General features: G+C 36.1%; 1 protein-coding gene across 2 annotated transcripts in view; it reads right to left on the bottom strand.

The window, feature by feature from the left end:
- Nucleotides 1-25,380, bottom strand: part of PLA2G4A (phospholipase A2 group IVA) — a 140,428-nt gene that overhangs the window by 31,785 nt on the left and 83,263 nt on the right. For both annotated transcript variants that reach the window (XM_036912542.2, XM_057507962.1), the window contains 6 exons: nt 22,401-22,623; nt 21,578-21,692; nt 14,923-15,060; nt 14,743-14,835; nt 11,189-11,260; nt 6,497-6,739 (listed from right to left, as the gene is read on the bottom strand). In XM_036912542.2, coding sequence (XP_036768437.2) covers nt 6,497-6,739; nt 11,189-11,260; nt 14,743-14,835; nt 14,923-15,060; nt 21,578-21,692; nt 22,401-22,623 — 884 coding nt within the window. The remainder of the gene's footprint in view (nt 1-6,496; nt 6,740-11,188; nt 11,261-14,742; nt 14,836-14,922; nt 15,061-21,577; nt 21,693-22,400; nt 22,624-25,380) is intronic.

Genomic DNA, 25,380 nt, shown 5'->3' with positions numbered 1-25,380 from the left:
TCACTTCTTCTCAAAGTAGCTTCATTTATTTTGAGTGACTATAATGTATAAGATATTTCATATGCAAGACTTATCATCCTTATAAGACTCTTACAAAGGAGGTATTATTAGTGTCATTTGAAAGAGAAAGAAACTAAGGCCCATGGAATTCCAGATCCACAAAGTTGAAACCCAACGCACAATATCCCACTATTTCTTAAAAAAATGGCATCACCATAACACCAAAAGGGTTTAAGATGGTAACTTAAAAGGCAACACCTACAATGTATAGAGGGGCTATCTACACATGTATCTATTAATCATTAAAAGCACATTAATGTGTATATTTTATCACAAACACAAAACATTTAAAACCACATTAATGGGAGTATTTTTATAATGCAGTGTATTTCCCTATATACTAAAGTGGTAACTCCCAAATATTTTTTTGGCTTCATAAGCTTAATGCTTTTTCAAATTTTCAAAGCCAAAAGATTAATCCAAAGCAAATCATTTCTCCCATATTCTGTTTGATCTGCCTCTTCTCATCATGAAACTGGCATCTCCCTTTTCCTCTTTTAAATCCAAGATTACACTGGAGAGAAAAAATTATTTTGTGGACCAATTCCCAGCTATGGCATGTAGCCAAATACCATGGTTCCCACTTTCTAGATAAATTGATGGTAAGTAGTGTTCCTTGACTGTGTTGCCAAAAGCAGGTTTTGCCAGATATTAACAGATGTTCAATCCACAAAATAAAAGTTTCATGATACATAAGCTTAAGAAATAAAACATTCAACAGCTTAAAGTAATATTCAATTATACTGTGTGTTTCCTATTTTCCTTACTGTGTCTTGGACTAATTGCACTTTTTTAAAGTACTAATTATTTTAATTTATGTTTTATTGAAGAATAGTTGACATGCAGCATATGTTAGTTTCAGGTGTACAACACAGTGATTTGACAATATACATTACGGAATGCTCACCAGGATAAGTGTAATTACCATGTGTCACCATACAAAGTTATTACAATATTACTGACTATATCCCCTATGCTGTACTTTTTCATCCCTTGATTTATTTCTAATTGGAAGTCTATACCTTTTTATCCCCTTCATCTATTCCCTGACATGGTAACCACCAGTTCTGTGTTCTTATGGGTCTATTGCTGCTTTGTTTATTTGTCCTGTTTTTTAGATTACACAGTTAAATGAAATCATATGGTATTTGATCTTCTCTGTCTGACTGATTTCACTTAGCAAATGTCCTCTAGGTCCATCCACATTGTCACAAATGTCAAGATGTCATGCATGCTGAGTGGAGTATTGTTGGTTTTAAATTTTTTTCCTTTTAGTACTTTGAATATATAATGCCATGCCTTTCTGGCCTGAAAGTTTCTGTTGAAAAATCAGCTGATAGATTTATGGGGTTTCCCTTGTAGCAACTGCTGCTTTTCTCTTGCTGCTTTTAGGATTCTCTCTTTAATCTTTGCCATGTTAATTATTATGCACCTTGGGGTGAACCTCCTTGGGTCCATCCTGTTTGGTGCTCTTTGTCCTTCCTGAACCTGGATGTCTATTTCTTTCCCCAGCTTGGGGAAGCTTTTAGCTATTACTGCTTCAAAAAATGTTTCCTGCCCATTTCTTTCTCTTCTCCTTCTGGGACCCCTACATTAAGAGTGCTGTTTCACTTGAAGCTGTTGTAGATATCTCTTAACCTCTCCTCATTTTTAAAAGTTTTTTTCCTTTTATTGCTGTTCAGCCTAGTTGCTTTCCATTACTGTGTCTTTGATCTGTTCTGCATCCTCCAATCTGCTGTTGATTCCCTCTAGTGTGTTTTTTATTTTCATTCTTGTATTCTTCAACACTGATTGGTTGCTTTTTATATTTTCTATCTCTTTGTCAAAGTGCTCACTGGGTTCATGCACTCTCCTCTCAAGTTTGGTATCTTCATAATTATTGCTTTGAAATCTTTCTCAGGTAGACTGCTTAACCCTGTTTTGTCAAGTTCTTTCTCTGAAGTTCTGTCTTGCTCTTTTGTTTGGAGCATATTCCTCTGCTTCCTCACTTCCTTTGACTCACTGTGTTCGTTTCTGTGATTTAGGGGCAACAGCTCCCTCTCCCAGTTTTGGAGGAGTGGCTTTGTGTAGGAACATCTCTTGTGGCTGCATGTGTCTTGTCAGCTTTGTATGTCTAGCTGGAGCTTGGAGAGGGTACAGGTTTGGGTGTCCCTGGGCATTCTGCACTGGGCTGACCTGGTAGGATGGCTGCAGCTGAGGCAAGTGCAGGCCAGGGGATCCCAGAGTGCTTTACGTAGGGGGCACCCTGATGAGACTGTTAAAGATGAAGCCAGTGTAGGTAAGGGATTTGTGAGGGCTCAGCACAGGGCATGCCCTGGCATGATGTCTGGAGCTAAAGTTGGTATGGATTGGGGGGTCCCAGGGTGCAATGTGCAGGGGAAGCCATGGAGTAACTGCTGGACCTAAAGTGGGTGCCAACCGGGGACTAGGAGCTAACTGCACTTTTTAATGAAGATGCTACTTAATCCTCCCTGACTCTACCATTATTATTTCTATGTCATAAGTAAACTTGGAGTAAATAGTAAGGATTGCTGTACCGTCACTAACTTGTGGTTCCATCAGGATCATGGTTGCTAGTTTTTAGTTTTACTCTACTCTTCTGTCACTGAGCAATAAACGTCATAAATGAGGCTTACACGAAGTAACTGCTCAAGATTGTCCAGCTAATAAATGGCCCAGCCAGGATTAAATTCTAAGCCAGTCTGTTTTAAAGTACTATCCCCAAGGCCTTAAGTAGGACTTCGCAAACTCATTAGAGTATCTCACTGCATTGTGAGGAGGGGGATGGAATTGTTAATTTTTCAAATTTATTTGAATTTGAACCTGATTTATTTTATAACATCTATTAAAAATGTCATAGAGAATTTGATAAATGCCACTATTAAAGAATATGCTCCCATAACTTAAAGCATACATGGATTCCAAACCTGTGAATAAATTAATCAGGTTTTTTGATAGACATGAAAACGTGCTGTTTTATAATTATGTACCATTTCGTTAAAATAGTTCAGCTGCAGATATTTGTGATGGTCCTTTTATAAATACATCACAGATTCCGTTTACAAATATTTGGATGTTCATGTTTTGAATGCTAGCCCAAATTAACTCATGTCTCAATTTCTTATTCCAGATGGAGTGCATCACAGTAGATAACACAAACACAAATAAAAAGGAAGGAAGTGCATAATGGACTGCTTCTTCAAAATTAGTTTCTACAGATACACAAGTATTTTGAAGTAAATAAATGAAGGGAATTTCAGTATCTTATTTCTCAAGTTTTCAAAAGATTGCATGCAAAGTGAAGCAATAGGCACAAAAATGGTGCAGTGACTTTTTTCTAATTTTAGGTTAAAAAATGGTTTTAATTCTAAGATGCTCATTTTAATCTGCATAAACAAATGCATCATAGGGAAACTAAAATGTATGATGTTCCCCTAAAGAATATCTAGATAACATAAAACTCTCTATTTTCCTTTTTTTGCACTAGGGGGGCAAAAACAAAAGAAAAATAACCTTAAATAATGTTTTAATTATGTCATTTAACAGTATAATAAATAGGAGTTTTAATGAAGACTTAAATAGGAGCACTAATTGATTCAGTAAATTCAATTTAAAATGCAGTCATTTTTAGCAATGTTGGCCTGTAAATTATAAATTTAAATGAATTTATCCCTGGCCTGACTGTGTTTTTTACTAAAAAGTACGTATACATTTTTTCAGTGGAAGTGAGTAAAAATATAATCTTAATGAGATATACACTAAGAAATAAAATTCAAAGTTCTTCCCAAAGATCATTAATTTAAAACGATTTTAGGTTAAAACATTTCAAAATATCTCAACAAAAGCGATGTGTGATCTATGTAGTTATTGTATTCGAGGACGACTACATTTTCTACTTTCTCATTTTATTTTATGAAGACTGCTCTTGACTCTTCTTTCAAAGGACACCAAATAAAGAAAGGAGTCAGCTAAGGGGGGGGTATGACTGTTACCCCCCACCGCCACGGGGAGAACAGACATGACAACTGTGCGTCTCACTGAACCACAGCTCCCCCTGACCCAGGGCCGCTGGTGTTTAGTTGTGCTCTACTTTTCTATCATTGTAAACGCAGGCACATACATCCCTCCGTGAATCAAAACGTCAAGGAAGGGTCAAGAAATGGTTTGAATGTCTGTGAGGGCAAAGAATACATCTGTCTTGTTGACGTTTAGATCTCTAGTAGCAAAGACATTGCAAATGCTCTGCATAAACAAATTCATCATAGATAAATGCTGTCTGTGTGGGTGTAAGAATGAACAATGGAAAGAAGGAAGATGAAAATGAAGAACAACTTGAGAGAAGGTAAGGATAAAGAAAGAGCCATACTTCCTATTTATCTAATAGGAAATTACCAAATTTACCTCATTTATTTAATTACCAAATTTTTCTAATAAAATACAGTGCCCAATTAAATTTGAATTTCAGATAAACAACAAATAAATTTTAGTACACGCATGTCTCAAACGTTCCAAAGGCTATACTTACAGTATATGTGTGTGTGTGTGTAATATGATATTTAAATTTAACTAGATTTGCTGTATTCTATCTAGCAACCCCAATACCTCTGAATCCACATAATATTACAAACCTACCAGGAACTTACTAAAATGTGCAGTGCAGAACTCATGTTGTGCAAACCACAGAAGGAACTATGCTGGCTGATATGATCAAAGTAATAATGTAAAACAAGTAGAATAAAGTACACACAAAGGAAACTGCCATTTTACATCAGCGAGATAATGACTAAGAAAACCAGGAGCGGTGGGGAGGGGACTCTAGCAGAAGGAAAAGGCTTCTGAGCAAGGCCAAGGGGCCTGTGCCCCATTCCAGCTCTGCCGAGCAATTTCAGGTGAAGATGGCAACAATCTTCTTTGTTCTTTCTTTTCTAGAGTAAAATAACTAAAGAATCTTTCTAGCTTCTCATGCTCTCTGAGGCTAAGGTTTTTTTTTTTTTATAAGCCCATCATCATTCATCCAAAAAGCCTACATTTCTAAAGAAAGCACATTTAATTGGTTTAAAAATGGCAGTAAGTATGATCATGAGCCACAACCCAAGAAGAATAAAGACACTGATTGTACGGCCAAGTTATTTTTTTGGATGAATTTAAAAATAAGCAGTGATTTTTATCACAAATAGACTTTTTTATAGTTAACTTGAAAGAGTTTGGATTGCAGGCGTATAATTAAACATACCTCATACCCAAGACTTCACTGTCATAAATATAATGCAAAGTATAGTGAGTTTCCAATCCTCTTGTTTAAACAACGGGGCAGCTTTTAATTTTGCAATTTCCCTTAAACTCAAGCAACAAACAGAAACGGTACTACCAAAAGAGAAACAAAACCTAAAGCCATGTCCCAATTTTCACAAGTATTTTTGTTACAGTGTTTAAACAAAGAGCAGCTGCAAGTTTTTTGGGAAAATCCCATTTAAGTTTTTATAGCAACCTATCAATGTCTTATGGCAAAAATGACTGAAATGACAATTTGGACAGTTAAGGGAAAAAGATGGCATGGTGAAGGAGATAAGTTTAAGATGACAGGATCAATAGGAAAGATGATTATGTTCTGATTAGACACCAAGGCAATTTAAATTTTACATTGAAACATGCCGGGAACTGAAGAACAAAGGGAATTACTCTTTGGAATTTGGCTAAATGACAAACCTGAACATGAGTGGGTTGTTCCCAGGTGGCCTTTAGAAAGTTACCTGACCTTCTGGAGAACAGGACGGACAGATCCAATGGCCTGATGGACATGGGGGCCTGGCGAACTCAGTCCCACTCCTGCTGGGTTGCATGCATTACTCCATGGAACTAGAATCAGGCTAAGTACCACACTTTTCAAACTCCCTTAAGGATCTGGTCCTGCGGAGACCTTTCCTTTGCCAAGGAGAAACACCCACGCAAAGGAAAAAATGAGACATTCCTGCTATTTCTACTACACAGCTGCGGGGGCGTTTGTGGAGGTGATTCTGAAGTGTTTTGGGAATTATTCCTGGAAGCTCAGCCTGGAGCTTACTCCTCCAAGCCTTGGAACAATTTTGTAAGAATCTAATTCCCTACTTTAAATCCTTCTCAGTTAAACAAGGGAGAGCGTTTCCTGTTTCCCGTGTGTGAACCTTAACCAACACAGGGAGGATCTAAGGTCCCCCTCAATATTTAAGTGAAATTTTTCTATGCTGATCTGACTATGCCATTTCCTGTCCAATGAATTTTTTTCTTCCAATAAACAGTAATTCCAAGCCCTTCACACACTAAATGCATGCTGCTATAAAGTGAGCAAGTGTCAGTATTAAGAATTGTTAATAGGTGTTAGTAATATTTTAAACACTTCTCCCAGAGAAAGAGTAAAGCTCTCCTGAAGCAGCTCCCACGGGTGAGTCTATGCACTTACCTGCTACAGCTGCGTCCAGTTCATCTTCATCCAGTGACTCCTGTGTGGTAAAGTCTTTGAAAGGAGACAGTGGATAGGATGTGTTGAGATTCAAGCCCAACATGAAGTTGTGCACCTTCCCAGCACGTCCTTCTCTGGTATTGAACAAAGCTGAATCACTCACCAAGGCCATTAACATACGATGGACCCAGCTCGCCTGATTGTCATTTTGATATTCCCTTTCAGCATCTTCATCCTCGGTGCCTAAGAGAAAGAGAAGATCATTATACAGATTTCACAGTCCCTTCAGAAAAAGATCTTCTTTGGGCTATCGAATGTTAAAATTAACAATGAAGCTCTATGGCTTTTGATTTAACAAACATTTATTTGTATAAATTAATACAGAAAATATGCTGGCTAATCATTTTTGCTTTTAAATTCTTCCTACTTTACCTGTACTCAGCGTAAAGGTTGTATTCTTGACAGTGTCACCTGGTGTATTTTTAGATTTCCAGGCAAACTTCTATTTTCCCCTTTCTTCTCTTTTCTAAGCCTTTTCTTTCTTTGCCCTGGCTACACAGACACACGCAGGAAAAATCAACAGTAGCTAATCCTATCCTCTTGATTTCTTAAATTTCCTTCTTTGTTCTGTTTAGCAAACATCCAGAAATCATGCAAACTGAGAAGAGAAACTGAAGGACTCAAGGCATATTTGCTGCTCAATAAACACCCTGTGAACTGCCATTTTATTCTTGCTTATAAAGTTTGGGGTTTAAAGCCCTATAATTCAAACACATGCCTTAGAATGTTTTAAAATTCAGCAGCCTTCCAAAAGAAGCAGTTTATAAAGACTTTTTTCTTTAAAACCTACATGCACATCACTACTCCCAGGAAGCCATGTTGTGTATTATTTAGAGCACTGGCTCTGAATTCAGATTGCCTGGATCCTAACCTTCCTTCCTATGTTTACTGGTTAGTTAGCCCTTCTCGGCCTCCATTTCATCATCAGTAAACCTCACAAGGCTGTTGTGTTGACTGACTGAGTTAGAGCAGACATGCAAATTTCCTAGAAGAGTGCCTGGCTCATATTAGATTCTTAAAAAACACTGGTTGGTGGTAAAAAAAAAAAGTACTTGTAATATCATTATCATCATCAGTAATATTCATTCCTAATCCAAATCTAAGAACACCAAATGGTACAGCTTACATCACCTGCCTTAATCTCTTCTGTTCAGATTTCTGGAACATTTGTATGTAAATATACATGCATCTTTCAAAACCATGTGTCTGTGTTTATGTGTATATGTGTGTGTGTGTGTGTGTGTGTGTGTGTTTTGAGAGAAAAGAGAGTTTATGTTCAAACTTCATTATTTCCAATAAATGTTAACTGAATACATAAAACCATAATAAATACTGATTTTTATCTTCACAAAGATATGAGTACATGCAGGTATCTTTCTTTCAGACCAACCCAGATGACTAAATATTCACAAATAAACATATATAGCCTTTTCCTACTCCCACACTTTTCTAATGCCAAATATAACAAAGAAAATATTTTACCAAAACAAATCAGGCTGTAAAGTAGATTACTTATATCTCCAGTGGCACAGTATATGAATAAGGTACTCAGGTATTTCCCAAGGGTTTAGAGATGTTACTTCTTCTTCTTCAATGTTGTTATTATTATTATTATTATTAACAAACCCCATTTCTATACCAGCAGAGGATCTATGTATGATATATTTGGAAGTAACATCATTAGTAGGCCAAACCCATCACCCAACAGCTAAATGTTATCCATTGCTTATTAGCTATAATACTAATAGTAAATGTATATTGCAAAGTCCTTTTCAATTTAAAGCCCTTTATATGCATTTGTTAATTTGATAATTAAAACAATTCTGTGAGTGTAGGTAAAATGAGGCCAGCATACATCTGAAGAATCTAAAGTTGAAAATGCCAGAAGACCTTGCTCAAAGTCATATGACCAAGAATGAAAGGCCTCAAGAGGGTGAGAAGACAAGCCACAAACTGGGAGAAAATATTTGCAAAAGACACATCTGATAAAGGACTGTTATCTAAAATATACAAAGAACTCTTAAAACTGAACAATAAGAAAGCAAAGCTCAATTAAAAAATGAGTAAAAGACCTCAACAGACAAGTCACCAAAGAAGACATACAGATGATAAATAAGCATATGAAAAGATCATGTCATCAGGGAAATTGCAAAAAGCAATGAGAGAGCACTACACACCTATCAGAAACACCAAAATCCAAATTCCTGACACCACCAAATGCTGGTGAGGATGTGGAGCAACAAGAGCTCTCATGCATTGCCGGTGGGAGTGCAAGAATGGCACAGCCACATTGTAAGATAGTTTGGAAGTTTCCTATAAAACTAAGTTACAGTTGTATCATAAGACCAGCAATTATGCTTCTTTATTCAGAGGAGTTGAAAATTTACATCCACACAAAAGTCTGAACATGGATGTTTATAGCAGGTTAACTTCTAATTATCCAAATCTGGAAGCATATTCTTCAGTAGGTGAATGGGTAAAAAAAACTGTGGTACATCAGAGAATGGACTATTATTTCTTGTTAAAAGAAATGAGCTATCAAGCCATGAAAAAGCCATGCAGGAGCTTGAAATGCATATTATTAAGTGAAAGAAGCGAATCTGAAAAGGTACATTCGATATGATTCCAACTCTATGACATTCTGGAAAAGGCAAAACTGTGGAGGCAGTAAAAAGATCAGTTATTGCCAGGGGCTGGGGGAGAGGGGGCAGAGGGGTGAACAGACAGCACACAGATGACTTTGGGGCACTGAAACTTCTCTGTATGATATGGTGGATCCATGTCAGTATACCTTTGTGAAAACCAATAGAATATATAGTACTAAGAGTGAACCTAAAGTCTGTACTTTGGGTGGTAACAATACGTCAGTGTAGCCTCATCAACTCTAACAAATGTACCACTCTGGGACGGGATGCTGATAGTGGGGAAGGCTGTGTGTGTGTGGGTTCAGGGAATATATGGGAACTTGCTGTACCTTTTGTTCAATTTTGCTGTGCATCATCTAAATCTACCCTAAAAAATAAAGTTAAAAGGGAAAAAAATGAAGATTATGAGCTAATAAATCCTGAAAAACTCCTAAATATCATTCTCCAGTCGAGGCTGGTAGTAAACCAAAACAAACATATTCAAAGGGTCCTTGAACAATCAGCCTTAAGATAACCAGTTAGTACTACAGAGGTGATTGAACGTATGATCATCTATGGCAATTAACCTAATAATTGACAGCCATTATCACGTTTCTTGATAGTCCCTAAACCAATACATAATTAATTCTAGAAATGCTAAGCATATGCTGTCTATCCCCTTTGTACTGGCTAGCTCTCTTCATTAGAAGGAAATTCAAAATAAAAAAAGACCTGAACTAAAAATTAAAAAAAAAATATGAAGGAATCAGAATAAAGACTCAGTTCCTTTGAGGGCAGGGTTTTTTCTGCTCCTGTCTAATAACCTGGGCTGCTATATATAGCTAGGCAAATCACTGGCTGATAAGGCAGCCGGGCAGTGGGCAAATAGGGACTGAAGTCCAGCTTCGGCACCACTGGCCACGCCTTTTGCCTAGTAAAGAGCTTTGTCTGCCCAGGGAAGGATTCCCTTTTTCAATTTGCACGAGAAACTGCTCCCTAGCCAAGCTGTGGGATTGTGTGGCTGCAATTCCCAAAGAAGGCACTTCTCCTCTAATTTGCACAAACTCATCTTAATAGGACTTGACATGCCAGTTATGAAAAGCCAGTTTTAATTTTAGTGTTGATTCAACAAGGATAAAACAGACTCTCCCGATATCTATACAATGGCTGGTGGAATTCATTGAGTTTGGACAAGAAAGCATTTAATATTTTCTAAAATCTAAATGATAGTGTTTAAACTGTTCACTGAGGACATGCTCACCCAGTTATAAAAATCTTCTTTTTGTTTTTGCTTTTTGTTTGTTTTTGGAGTATCTGGAACATCTGTACAAATGGTTGTATCAAAACACTGTCAAAATGTAAAATCACTTCATTTTATCACATAACATTTCCAACAAATACCCCTGATCCCTGCCTTATCCCTCCCGACTCCACCACTTACTGTTGTGATCCACACCAAGCTGAAAACTGCCTTGTCAAAATGTAAAATGATTCATTTATACTAAAAATACATGCAGCAAAAAATTCTTGGTAATTTTACCCTACTTCATCAAGGAACCCTTCCTAAGAGAAGGAATGTTAGCAATGGTATAAATCTCAGGAACGGGGTGAGAATGTAATTTTCTATATGTTATTTGATTATAACATTTTTAAAGATAAGATTTTAATTGTTAAGGCTATGTAAAAGTGTTCCCAATCACAATTTTCATGTTGAGAAGCCCAATGCTCTAAACAGTCTTAAAACATAATTTGGTATTTCCATCATCTCAGTTTGGTCTCTGTCCGACTGATAATATTTTTGAGGTTATTAAAAAGAAAAGAGAAGATATTTTTGTGATGTGTGTTTTATTACATATACAGTATTAATTATCTGAGTTGAAGGCTACAATTCTATCACTCAGTGCATTAAGCAGAGGCTATCATCAGCATCTTGAGTGAGAGAAACAGACAAAACACTTATATCCTCTCCTTATTGGATTTCTGCCAGAGAAGGTTCCGGATTTCTTACCTTTGCGTTCTTGTGATTCATCATCGCTATCTGAGCTATCATTACTCACAATATGCTTTGCTGTAATATTTTCTGTGGAAAGAAAACAAGTCAATTAAAGGATCTCACTGTCAAGATTCACAATTAAACTTATGGTAAGGAAGTTAATCTCAACAAAACCACAGTGAGGTTTATTCGACTAACCAGTGTAAATTTAGCTCAATTTAGTAAATCTAAATTTATGAGATTTACTAGTATTTCAAATTTCTCATTGGAAAACAAAATTTCCTAAAACATGATAATTAGTTTAAAATGTATTCATTCATGACTTAAAGGGGAGAATTTTTTACTTATCTTGATTCTGACAGGAAGAATAATTTGATCATAGGAAGCTCCTTATAATACCTTGTTAGATTTTTCTTCAATTAAATATGTTTAAGTGGTATTTATGAAAGTAAATGCAGCATAAAAACAAAATCTACAGGGGGATTACAGTTTCATCACACTGAATGAAAGCTACTAATAGAAGGTATCTTCTGATTCTCAATAATACTGGAAATCATCTGTTGAAATATGCCTTTTGGTGATGACAATTTGTTCTTCCTCAGAAAAAGACAGCAATTATAAAAACAAAATGGAAGCCGTACATTCTTAAATCAGACAGGAGCAAAAATCTAGTATAGTACCCAGTTGTCTTTTTTCAAAAAGTACCTAAATGATGGAATACACAGACCATTCTTATGATCATCATTTGTAGAAAAATCACTTTCTTTGGACACTTACATGAAACCACTTTGTGTATAGTAATACTTTTTTTCTTCTACTACTCAACAGAATTTTTTTTAATTTTAAGAAACTGATTCCAAATTTATAATGTTCAGTGACAGAATAATTTGGGGCCTTTAAATTCAGAGATACAGGTATAACATTTGGTTTCCCCATATGACTTGTGTGTTTATTATACCTATATAAATGTCACATACATGAATGATCAAGGTTCATAAAGAAAGGGCTAATAAATGTTTGAGACAGCAGATAGACTTTAAAATTTTTTTTAGATTTATTTACTGTTACCAGCATGATGACCCATATGAAATTCAATAAAAAACTGTTTACTGGCTAATATTATTCGTTTCATTTCATGACTATTACAGAAAGTAATTTTGTTGTACAGAGGAGAGGGAATGTTAAGAAATGACCCACCCTGGTCCAGCGTCATGTACATTAGGTGTGTTTCTGGTCCTACATGTATTTTGGCAAGACAATAATTTTTTCCTTAAGCATTTTTTGGGGGGGTAATATTTGTAATACTGTCACTTAAGAAGATGACTTCCCCAGATATTATCTTCTTTATAAGGATGTTTTCATGATATGAATAGCTAAATACTCTGGATTTATCGACTTTCCATCACTATAGTATAATGGATAAGCTCTATCTCTTCAAAAGCATAGAGTGTTCATATTCAGAACTCCTTGAGAATGTCAAGAGTTTCATTTAGATTTATCTGATTGTGGTCCAATTTAGGTCTTTCTTCAGAAGGGGGGAAAATACCAAAAAACCCCTCTGAATACCCTTTTAAGTAGTAGACTGTCAGTCAGTGGATCAAAGAGTCACCAGGCATCTTCAGATTCACCTCAGCCATGTCTCCGGTCTCATTTCTGGAAACCTTACCTAATCTGAGGTAACACATCCTGCTAACCGCTGCCTCTCAAGTACACAATATTCCCCCTACGTCTGACACAGAGAACAAGTAAAGATGCTGCCAAACCACTGGCTTCAAAAGCGACGTCTTACAATAAAGAATATCCTCAGGACCGTTCAGTATAAACACTCTCCTTCTCCTTGGCCTTCGGCCACGGCCTCTCCCACCCTCAGATGTGTTATTCCAGGGCTACTCTCTTCCTGCCTTAGGAGTCAGAAATAACAAACCCTAGGTTTATCTGTATTATTCAACAGCAGGACACACAGAAGCAAGGCACGTAACATGTGGTGCTTCTGTTTTTGTTCTCTTTTTTCCTTTTCTGAAATGTTCACAAAACTTAGGGAAGAGTTAGTTATTTCCACAAAACTGAAGGTGAGAATAAGATATTCATCTGGGATATAATGTTCATTAAAATAAATCGAGTCAGAACATTTCAGCATTATACACCTTGCCTTGCAGTTACCCTTAAGACAATGTCAAGGCCGGAGCAGGCTCAAGAGTTCCACCAACATTGCCTGCTCATTAACTGAGTGATGCTCAGAGGACAGGAGCAAGTTCAAGTGCAAAGTGCCTTTTTGTTTGTTTTTATTTTTATTTAAAAATCTTTGGCTCTAATGCAGTTGTAAGGTCATTTCTTCCCTTCTTACTAAGAACTACACAAAAATACAAATAACACTCTTGAAGAAAATAGTAAGGACTATAGAAATTACTGCATTTAACATCAATATCAAATGATTAAAATCAATTCTTATAAAAAAATAATAACACTACTTATAAGCCAACTTGTAGTGTATTAATTAATGTTACAATTGCATTCTATTTTGTATCTAAAGCTTAATTAAATCAGCTGTCATTGTCTATAATAAGTAAAGAGAGCTTTTCAAAAAAACCCGATAGTATACATGCAAGTATTCCTCAAATGAACTGATCAGTGAAAATGTCATTTACATTATTCCGTGAAATCTGCCCTCAAATAGATGTGTGATTTATCATGGATAGAAAAGAGGTAGGTAGTTAGTGGGATCATAATCTACAGAACCCTCCACCCCAGCCCCTGCAAGCCTGGCCCTAAATTCAGATTTAGTATTCCTCTGCTCCTCCGGGTGCCACCCAAAATAGCAAAATGCAACACTGATTACGTCGGTGGCGAGGCATTTCGACATAGCGAATGGATGTTTTGTCTTGTTTGCACTAAAGCTCATTTAATCATCAAAGAAATATATGTCCCAATGGCATTCATCTTACAACGACTGAAAATCACTGGTCTTCAGTTGAGTTTTTCAAGCTTTGTGAATATTATTTGTAATTTGTTATGGGCTAATGAGTTAGATTTAAGGAAAATCATTGGTGTTGATTTACTCGGTATGATTTGAAGTATTTTTCCCTTCTTTCTAGTATGCATTAGCCAGAAGCTAACACAGTTTTTAGTGAGTTAGTATTTAAAAGGTAAATAAACTGATGAATTTATAGTGTCATACTCCGTTCAACTATGGATGAATCGAATCTTTAAAAACCTACTCTTATTTGATAAAAGGACCAGTCTCTAACACAAATAGTATGTTTATATTTATGATGACTAAAAGGAATGGAGATGCTCTAGTAAAAGTTATTCTTAGGAATCAATAGTTTTTATGAATTTCAATATCAGAATAATACTTTAAAAGTAATATATACATATATATACACACACACACACACACACACATATATATACATATATATATATAAGATATGTAGGTTGATTCAACCAAGCTATTGATAACTTTAGAACAGTTACAATCTTTATGATGATTTAATTTTCTATACATACATATTAATGAAATTTATTAATGTAGCTTAATTATTATCAATGTAAACATGTTTTAACAATACCTAATTCTTCCTCCATTGTGGAACCTTTATTTTGTGAACCAGAAACTCCCAAGACTCTGTTGAACAATATAGAAAAGGCACTGCCCCAGACACCTAAAAATAAAGCAAAAACAGAATAATTTAGAATGTACCAAGATTTAAAACAGTCAAATAAACTAGTGGTAGATTTTGATCACTTACCCATTAAGAAATGCAAGGGGTTTTCCTCATATTTCTTCACAACTGTTCCCATAAAAAATTTGCTTCCAAATAAGTCAGGAGCCATGAAGGTACCATACTTGGCCATGCCAATCTCATATGGACTAAATTCAACCCAATCTGAAAGCATATAAAAATAGAACACAATCCATTAACAGAAAGACATTACAGAGATGTGTACCATTAAAGATCGCTACAGCAATGCCATAATGATTCTCATCATTCATTAAAAGTATTTTTTTTAATTGACCAAAGGCCTATTATGTTTATGGGAGGAAAACACAGACAAGTAAGATGAGAACACAAAAGGTCCCTTTTAATTTGCACAAATTGAATACCTTTTCGAATTTAAACACTCAGACATCGTTCATAAAGTACATCTTAATTCTAAAGAATGGAAAACTGGAAACTGCTGACTCAGACATAAAATTCCCAAAGGAGATGAAAGAAATTAAACTCTTTCTGATAGTGCAAGCAGGTTATTATAATGGAAGAACGTGTTTTCTAACGTTTGTCTTTTCTTCCTTCCCTTAGTTTTCCTTATTAACCATTATTCTCACACACTATATTATAATGCAAACTTTTATGCTGACCTTCTTAATAAACACATGGTAATAGGGTCAGCAGAGTGTACTTCCTAAGCGCAGAGGCTCTGGAACCAGAGCCCTGGGTTCAAACCCCAGTCTGCTGCTCACTAACAGCAAGCTTCAGTAAGTAGGTTGTTTGCACTCTGTGTTTTAGTTGCCTAATCTGTCAAATGTGAATAAAAGTCAGTAGACAGTTTATAGAATTTTTGTGAGGATCGAATGAGTTAAGGAATATAAAATGCTTAGAAGGCATAGCACATTTTAATTGCTCAATAAATGGTAGCCACTCATAATTTCATGTATTTCCATAGCTATAACTATGTCTAAAAATTATCTGAATCTTACTGTATCCCCAAAAGAATTCCTGGTTTTTTACACTAGCCACTCTTTCAGTCTTCCTCTTTTTTGGTAAATCGTACTATTTTTCATATATTCATACTTCAGGATCATCCTTGATAATTCTCTCTCCTGTATATCTCACATAACAAAAATCAAGGTCTGTAGGCTCTGTCTGTCATCAGATGTGGTGAGAAACTGGCTACTTATCTATTTGTTCATCATGCCCTTAATGCTACAAGCTGCTCTACCGTCTCCCCTGGATCTCCACAAACCCTCCTAAATGGTCTCTTCTCTATTCCCTTCCAATCTTTCTGACACCGTATAGCCAAGATGCATTTTTTAAAATGTAAGTCAGAGCACACTAAGGACAGTTGAAAGCTTTCCAATGGCTTCCCATTACCCTGAAAATAAAAGCAGCTGACAAAGCTCCACGATGGTCCAGTCTGACCACGTGTCCTAACCAATCTCCTCCCATGTTTGTCTTGCTTATTCCCCTTTAGCCCCACAAGTCCTCTTAATGTCCTCAAAGAGGTCAAGTTATTCCCACTCAGCACCTCTATGTTCGCTATTCCCTTCTGCAGTTACAGCGCTTGCTCTTTCTTAACCTTTAGTTCTAAGTCTTTGTTGACCATCCTTTGTAAAGTCCCACTGCCATCCACTCCCGCCTAACCTATAAACCTCTTCCCTCCTTTATTTTTCCTTCAGTTTTTCACTTTCTGAAGTTATAACACGTCTACAGCTCCTTACCCAGTAATCCAAAATCCATTAACTCCAAAATCTGTAAGTGCTTTTTGACATTCATTTGGTGGTAAAATATGACCTGAACTCATTTAGCAGAAAAACCAGTCTCGAAATGATGTGAGGCTTAATGTTGATTTCTCCCACTCAGTGCGAACATTGATACGTTCTATTGGAGAAATCACTATTTGATTATAATGCCCCAGTGGGGTATTATGTAATTTGCAGTATTAATTTTTTTAACTTCAAAATCTAAAATTCTGTGAATTCCCAAACATCTGGCCCCAACACTTTAGAAAGGAACTGTGGATATTCATTGTTTAGTCCATGATAAATCAAAACGTTACAGTTTTGTGACGGAAGTTATGAAATCACAATTGTGATAAGAACATAACATAATTCAATTTCAAATCAAAGCCAAACGGCACATATGCCCTTCATCAGAAAGTGGTGTATTTTATAATGATTTATGTGGAGTTAGTGAGGCATGACTAGCAATGAATCAGAGGTTGTTAGGAAAATTTTCTATACCACTACAAGTAATTTCCTATCTCTGAATTCACAACCTTATCATGGGTATTGAAACCTAACTTCCTGGTTCCCACTTTTCTAGCAATCTCTTCTTTATTAATGTTGTGACTTGTGTACACAGTAACTACAGACATTCTCAGGGGGTAATATTTGCTCTCTGATCCTTACTGATACACTCACCGTGATAGGGTTTGTACATTATTCCTTTGCTGTTGACTTGTACATTTCAAACCTGAACTCCTCCCTGGCACCTCCATCTACTCATTCCCAACTTCCTGTTGTGCACTTACAGTTGGATATGCTGTCATCACATCCCATTATACTTGCCTAGAAAGGAACTCATCACCTTTCCTTCCAGTCTTATCCATCTGTTTCTGTAAACCATGCTCTCACAGCCCAGAAAAAAAAAATATTGCTTAAACTGAAACCACTCTTTCATTCACATCAAATCCATCCATCTCCACGTCTCACTGGTAACCTTCAGGGTTCCCCATTCATCTTCTCCTCTCTTTCCTTATCCATATCTCCCTAGTCCCAGGACCTTTCTTTGCTGCTGATCTAGCCATATGAATCACCAAAATACTTTTTCAAAAACACTACTTCAATAATTTTGTTGCCCTACCCCAAAATATCAGATATTTCCCAGTATCATCATAACTGAATAAACACATTGCTGTCTGGAATTTAAGTCTTTCTATACTTGGCACTAATGGTTTTCCCAAGTATACCAGCTACACTTCATCAGTTCATACCAAGGCTAGTTTCTTTATGCTGGTCCCCAAAACATATTTTGGCTTCCCTTCTGAGCATGTTTTCATACTCTTTCACACAAAGATGACTTGTCACCTCCACCTCATAGATTTTTCCAGGTTCAACCTTAATCTGCATTGCATCACCTCATGAAGTCTTTCTTACAATCATATTAAATCTGATTCTTTCTGCTGTGTCAGTTTTACATACTACAACAGGTGATAGTATTCTATGTGTGTGTTTCATTATTTTTAATATTTTATTTTTCTCTTGTTAATGGGTTTGTAACTTTCTTAAGGGAGAGTACTATATTAGTACTCCCAGAGTGTCTAAGACCCTACATGATGTTGAGTCCAGTAAATGCAAATTTATGACCAATGGGAATTTGAAAATGAAAGTTTTAAAACCCTCTCAGCAATGTACTAAAGTGGATCAAAAATATTTAACAGTTTAAACAATCAATGTTTATTTGTTTAAAATCTTCAGAAAGGGAAAGTGTTTAAAACTATTCTAAGAAGGAGGAAAAACATCCTCTGTTATTGTTGAAGTAAAGTTGATAAAACTTCTGTAAGCTAAGCTAATTTGGTTCTTGGACTTTTAAAAAATATAATTCACATCACATTTCAACTTTTTCCCCTGAATATCCACTTCTCATCTAAGCAAAATTTAAAGGCACAAAGTATAGACATGTCTCCATTCTTTTTTTTCACGTAACTCAAGCTACTTGAACCCTGATAACATGCACCTTTGAATGTCTTATCTGGGTACAAGATCCACATAACTAATGTTTGATGGCTTTTTCCAACTCTGTTGGAAGAAACAGCTTGAACGTCTTTATCAGAGACACTTAACAATTAAGGTCAATGGGGCATCTCTCTTCTCAGTAACAATATTGCAGTTAGGCATATGGCCCAATTCAAACACAATCAAGTCAAAAGACTACTAAGAACTTTAAACAGCCTTTTCTCACTAAATGAATTCAAAACATTCGCTTGCTGAAATATTATTTGTTCTTTAATTATTTTATTCAGATTTTCTTTTGAGAATGGCAACTAAGAATATGGAATAAAAAGACATGAAAATACCGTAACAACTATAACAATAGTAATGATATTTTATTTTTATGTCTGTCATATTCATTCTTATGCATATCTCATGTGATTGCCTTAACAGCTCTGTAAAAGAAGACTGATATTTACTAATATCCTTTTTTAAAAAAATAATGAAGAAAATTAGAATCAGGGGCTTTACATGATCCACCCAAGGTACTTCAGCTTGGAAGGCAAGGCTTCCAAATTCGTAAAATTCTTAAAAGAACCATAACTCTAGGGACTGTGTCTGCATTTGCCCTGGAGGATGGTTTGGCAGCTATGAAGCTCAGAAAGAATTTAGCCCCTGGATTCCCTGGCGCAGACTCTATCTCCCCCGCTTTATCTTCAGATGAAATGTCACACTGAGGTCATGTGTCAAATGGGTTTGTTCCATGTGATTCATTCCCTTTGCAGACTCCATGCCCTCTCCATTCGCCCTCTACCACTAACATATTACTTGCACTCACCTCCTTATCTAAAAAGATGACCATCAGCTAAAGGTTAAAATGTATATCTTTCCAAAGAAAAGGAAAACAAAAGCACTGCCCTACACATCAAAACTGTTAGTCAGAATGAATTAGTGAGCATAGGAGTTACAGCTGGTGGGGAGGAGGTCAGTAAACATCGTTGATAGGATAAATTGAGTCAAGTAACTCTTACGAAGTGTATCATATTTAGTTTATTTAAAACACTACAATATACAGGGTTTACTTGTATTAGAAGGGTTGCCAATTGAGCCATAGCTTACATTGTGAATTAGTGTTTCTCCAATTAACATTCCAAAGATATCAGATTGTTTGACCACAGAACGCTTCTGGGGTAAAAGATGGCTTATTTGGCTATGCACAGATTTGACTAGCATGCGAGTGGTATCTATTAAATTGGTTATTTCCAAACATTCTAAAACCTCACAAGACAATAGTTATGGGAAAGCAAAAAATTTTTTAAAATGCAAACAAAACAATTTCATCATAGCAACATGCTCTTTTCATACATGATAAAATCTCAACTCTCCCTATTAACTCCATGACCATCAAGGCATGGCTCTTCGTTGCTGATGAGCATGCCATCATTACCGCAGGCTCTTACTGCATGCCTTACCCTCCCCCGATCCAATAGTTAATTTTGCCTTTTACATACAAATCTCATTCCTCTTTGAGATCCAGACCTCTGATTTTTCTCATATTCGTCTCATACAATACCTCAAATTGTTAAGATTAATAGAAACTTAATTTGGGCCAGCCACTGTTTTAAGTACTTTACATGGTTTATCTCATTTATTTAGCAAATGCTGGGAGGAAAGTCTCATCCTCAACTAACAAATGAGGAATCTGAAGCTAAAAGGTGTCACATAACTTGGTCAAGGCAACAGTGCCTAGTGACACTCTATTCTTTCTTGTGCTTTAACTTCTGCAACAATTGTTGATTTCCCAGATAGATTATAAGGTCTTAGGGAGCAGGTGTGGTGGGGGAGCGCAGTTCGCTCCTAGCAGCTGGCATACTACGTTTGACGTGGTCAGCAATCAGGGAAGCCGGTATTTTTATAAGTAGAATAATTATCAGCTCTGCTGCTTACTTTCTGTGTGGCAATGTGCAGATCATTTAATTTTTCTGATGTTTCATTGTTGTTTCTGTGAAGCAGAGCAAAAAAAATACTTCCCTCCCTGGGTTGTAGAAAAAATTGAGTAAGATAATAAACAAGGTAAGTGCTTTCTAAACCATAAACCTAATAAACATTTTAGTCAATAGAATTGATAAACATTTGTTGAATGAATGAATTCAAGTGCACTACTTTTTATAAACTATTCAACTTCTTGCCTGAGACCAGTCCATTCAGGGAAAAAGGGACAGTTGGTAAAACTGCAAAATGATATAAATCTGTTAATTACATACCACTCACAATGATTTTTTAAGCTCACGGTGGGGTTGATGTCACTGAGGTAATTGTCTTAAAAATGCAATGAACCCTACCCTCCACAGTTAGAAATGCTACCACACTGCAGACTAGGACTGGCAGAGACCCCTAGAAGTAAGATGTCACGTACTTTTAGAGCACAAAACAAGAAGTAAAGCTATAGAAGAAGCAGAGGTCTATATCTGAGGTTTAACAAAATGGGGATTTTGTTCACCAGCTGCCACAAGTACAGGCTAGTACTTTTTAGGTGCTGAATTATAAAAGTTAGAATAGTACTTTGAATGATAAACACGTATCATGTTACCCAATTTCGTGAAAATATAAGCAGCAAGCAAAAGAATCTGCATTGCCTAAAAGCCCCTAGGCACACTGTTTTGCTAACCATCTTTGAGAAATGGGGAACTAAAATTGAAAATTATTGATAATATTTGTGATTTTTTTGTATAGTTTATTTTTTATTTCATGAAATTTAATGAGCATCTATTAGTAACTACCTTAATGAAATATTCTCTACAAACCAGAAAATCATCTAGCTTAATATTTTCTTATGCTTTCAAATGTTTTTGTGTTACAGAAATATAGTAAAGAAAGCAACTGATATTGCTCATGACCTTGCTCTAGGAAAAATCTTTCAGAACCACAGTTCAAAGGTCCCAGGAAATGTTCTGAAAAGGGAAATTACATACCTGCAAACATCAGCTCTGAAACATCAGGTTTGACATGGAGACAAGTGAAAAGAGGTAAAGGGCACTGGGCAGTACTGACTTTTTCCTTCAAACTACTCAAAGTAGTGTTCATTCTCTGTACCCAAAAGAAAGAAAGAAATGTTTTTAAATATACAAACAGATAGAGATAGAAAACTAAAGTAGCACTCTCAATCAAGGCACTAAAGTTTTAAAATACAAATAAGTCTTATTTCTTCTAGAAATCTGAATAACGAACAATAAAAAGCAAGCTCTTGTGGAAGTAATTATCTCCATTCTTAAAAGAACCATAACTCTAGGGACTGTGTCTGCATTTGCCCTGGAGGATGGTTTGGCAGCTATGAAGCTCAGAAAGAATTTAGCCCCTGGATTCCCTGGCGCAGACTCTATCTCCCCCGCTTTATCTTCAGATGAAATGTCACACTGGGGTCATGTGTCAAATGGGTTTGTTCCATGTGATTCATTCCCTTTGCAGACTCCATGCCCTCTCCATTCGCCCTCTACCACTAACATATTACCTGCACTCACCTCCTTATCTAAAAAGATGACCATCAGCTAAAGGTTAAAATGTATATCTTTCCAAAGAAAAGGAAAACAAAAGCACTGCCCTACACATCAAAACTGTTAGAATGAATTAGTGAGCATAGGAGTTACAGCTGGTGGGGAGGAGGTCAGTATACATCATTGATAGGATAAATTGAGTCAAGCAACTCTTACAAAGTGTATCATATTTAGTTTATTTAAAACACTACAATATACAGGGTCTACTTGTATTAGAAGGGTTGCCAATTGAGCCATAGCTTACATTGTGAATTAGTGTTTCTCCAATTAACATCCCAAAGATATCAGTAAACGTGACAGGCTGTCCAGAGCTTTTCTTCTTCCATAAAGACTCAGCATATCTTTTAATTTTCTGTGGTGTGAGAAGTAAAAGGGGGTTGTAGCTAACATTCTTCATTAGCTCTTCATTAATTTCCTTTGGCCCTTTCTCTGGAAAATCAGGGTGAGAATATAAGGTTGACATGTACCTATAAAGAAAACAAAAGATAATCTGTAAAGACGATGGGCATCAGATAGTAATTTCCAAAGAAAGCAAGTGCTCTCTGTCATAAGAAAAATAATCATAGAAAAAGTTGGTTAACTTAATTATCTGATTGAAGATATTAATCCATTTAAGGAAATAATGCATCAGTCAGAAGGGAGTGGGTCTACAATGGAAGTAAAATAAAGGGGAAGTTTCAGAGGAAACATTGGACTTCCCACCCAGAGGAGACGATGTCCTATCAGGCCTATTATTGTCTAGTTTCTGGGAATGCTACCCCTCTAAGATTTTATCAGAGACTGATGACACAACACATCTGAGTCATGTAAATAAACTGATTTGTCTGGATATACTAGTCAGGCAATCTGATAACGTGACTCAAGAAATCTGATAATGTGGCTTTCCATGATGAGTTTCTACAGATAGAAGATGTGCTGTCCAAACTGTTGTGAATGCCTAATTCTCCTGAAAAATGTGTTTGTTATTTTTTTTTTTACTACCCAGTGGTCAATTAGGCAGCTTCCCACCCATGCCAAGTGTAGGTCTTAGAACTTGTGGGTGCACAAATCTGATGATGAAATCCTGGAAAAGAATAGGTCCTTAAGGTAAATGCTTTCTTCTGGAAGTATCTTGGCCACCAGCCTTTTGGCCACATCAGTTGATAGTAGAAACCACCAAATCACCTAAATATTTGATATTTAGGCAATAGACATTCAATTCCCACCTTCCTTCCTGTGAACCAGTATCTCTAGTAGTACAGCTCCCACACTGAATATTAATTATTAGTTTACTGATCTGTCTCCCTTAGTAAATTGTGACCTATTGCAGGGAAAGCTTTGCTCATTCATCTTTTTTAAGCCTCAATGACTAGCAAATGCCTGGCATATGGCAAACAGTTTTTTGGACTGTTGGGCCAAGAGAACGAAATAATGAAAGAAATAAATATTCCACTATTTCATCCAATCAAAGAGAAAAGAGCACATATCTTAATCTCCTGACTCCTTGACATTCAAGTCAAAATGCCTATTGTAATAGTTTTTCTTCCATTCAGGGAGGGAGAAAACTTAACTCCTTTTGGGTGTCTGCTATGTTCTAGGCCTGAGCTGGTTAACTGCTCACAGATGTCATTTTGGAAGACTTGCAATAGCTTTCATGTCTTTCTTCTGTTCCAAAGATAAGGAAAGAAAGGATTGATGAACTTAAAATAACATGGTCACAATTCCCCAATTAATAACAGAAGAACCAGAATTTAATTTTAAAATATTCCAATTAAGATTTCTATTCTTTGGTACCACACCATTCCCACTTCACATCAGATCAGAATTTCTTTTTGGATTCATAGTTTTGGAAACAAATTAAGAATAATTGTACATTAATAAATGGAAGGTGATGATAGGCCTAAGATGGAACACATGCTCTACAAAAAAATTTAATAATTCTTCAAAGGTTTTTTATTATACAAATTAAATTCCTAACATTTCCCACAAACATGTGATAAAGATAAATCAAGTAAATTTACTCTGAACTCAAGCTGGTATAATCACCAAATATTTACAAAAAATACAGCTTAGACAGAGAGTCCACGCATTCCTGTAATTACTCCAAAGTCTACCACATGATTCATTTAGATCACTAAAGAAAGTCCCATTTTCTGGAACTCATCATACTTTTCAATAAATGCATACACTGTCAGAATGATATTGGTTTATATTTAAGGACATAATAAAAATAGGGAAATAAAATATCCTTTTATATCTCTATGTGGTCAATTCTGGATATGCTTAACTCTTCATAAGAGCACTAAGTTCTTTACCAGTGTTATTAACAAGAATAGTTTCTACTTCCATGGACTATTGGGTTGCCTGTGTTAAAAACATGTAATATGCAACTTTACATAGTTTGGATTTTGCCTGGAATTCCAGAAAGCTTAAATCCAAGCTTGTGCCTCATTCCTCCCGAAGCTATGTTATCATGAACTTTTAATCTAATTTCTAGTTATATATTTTTAAACTAATTTTCCACTTCTAACTTTATTGTATACAATGCAGTTTTACTTGATAAGACATATTAAACCCTTTTGTTAATGAAGCAGGATAAAAATAAGGAAAAGAAGCAAATGAACAGTGAATGTCGGTAGAAGTCGATGTAGACACAGAATGATTTGTTTTTAAAGGGTAGGTGAAAAGGAAATGATACGATCATTCTGCTATTGGAAGTTGTCATTTCTAACTGTTCTGCAGAATGATGCAATTACTCAGATCTCATTTACATTACTTAAGACTTCCCTCCTCCATCTATATTTAGCTGGTCTTTAAATGAGTCATCTTATGATTCTAACAAGTACCTCCCCTCTGGGAAGATCTGACGGCCCTTCTCTTCTCTTCCCTTCCTCCAAATGCTAGCCATCAGACCTAGATCAAGAAAATCCTATCTCTGGTGTTGGGGGTTTGCTCAAAAGCTGGGATTCTGTGCTACAGTTCAGAAGTAGGTCTTTTTAATGGGTCAAAATATATATACAGATGTCAGCCCAATTCTCTTTTCTTTTTTCTCCCTTATGGAATGGTTGTAGTCCATTTCTTTTCCATAGAGTTTGAAGTGAACTCATTCACTCAGGGAGTCTCTCTCTCTCTCTCTTTCTCTCTCTCCTTCTTCCCTCCTCATGAAGCAGTTGGCTTGGGGAATACAAGCCCTAATGAAAAACAGAAAGAATTAAAATACCTCAACCATTGGCATTGGGCTAATG

This window comes from Manis pentadactyla, chromosome 9 (assembly GCF_030020395.1).
Source record: "Manis pentadactyla isolate mManPen7 chromosome 9, mManPen7.hap1, whole genome shotgun sequence".
NCBI lineage: Eukaryota > Metazoa > Chordata > Mammalia > Pholidota > Manidae > Manis > Manis pentadactyla.
Note: the sequence above shows the minus strand (reverse complement) of the source record. Positions and strands in the feature narration are given on the sequence as shown.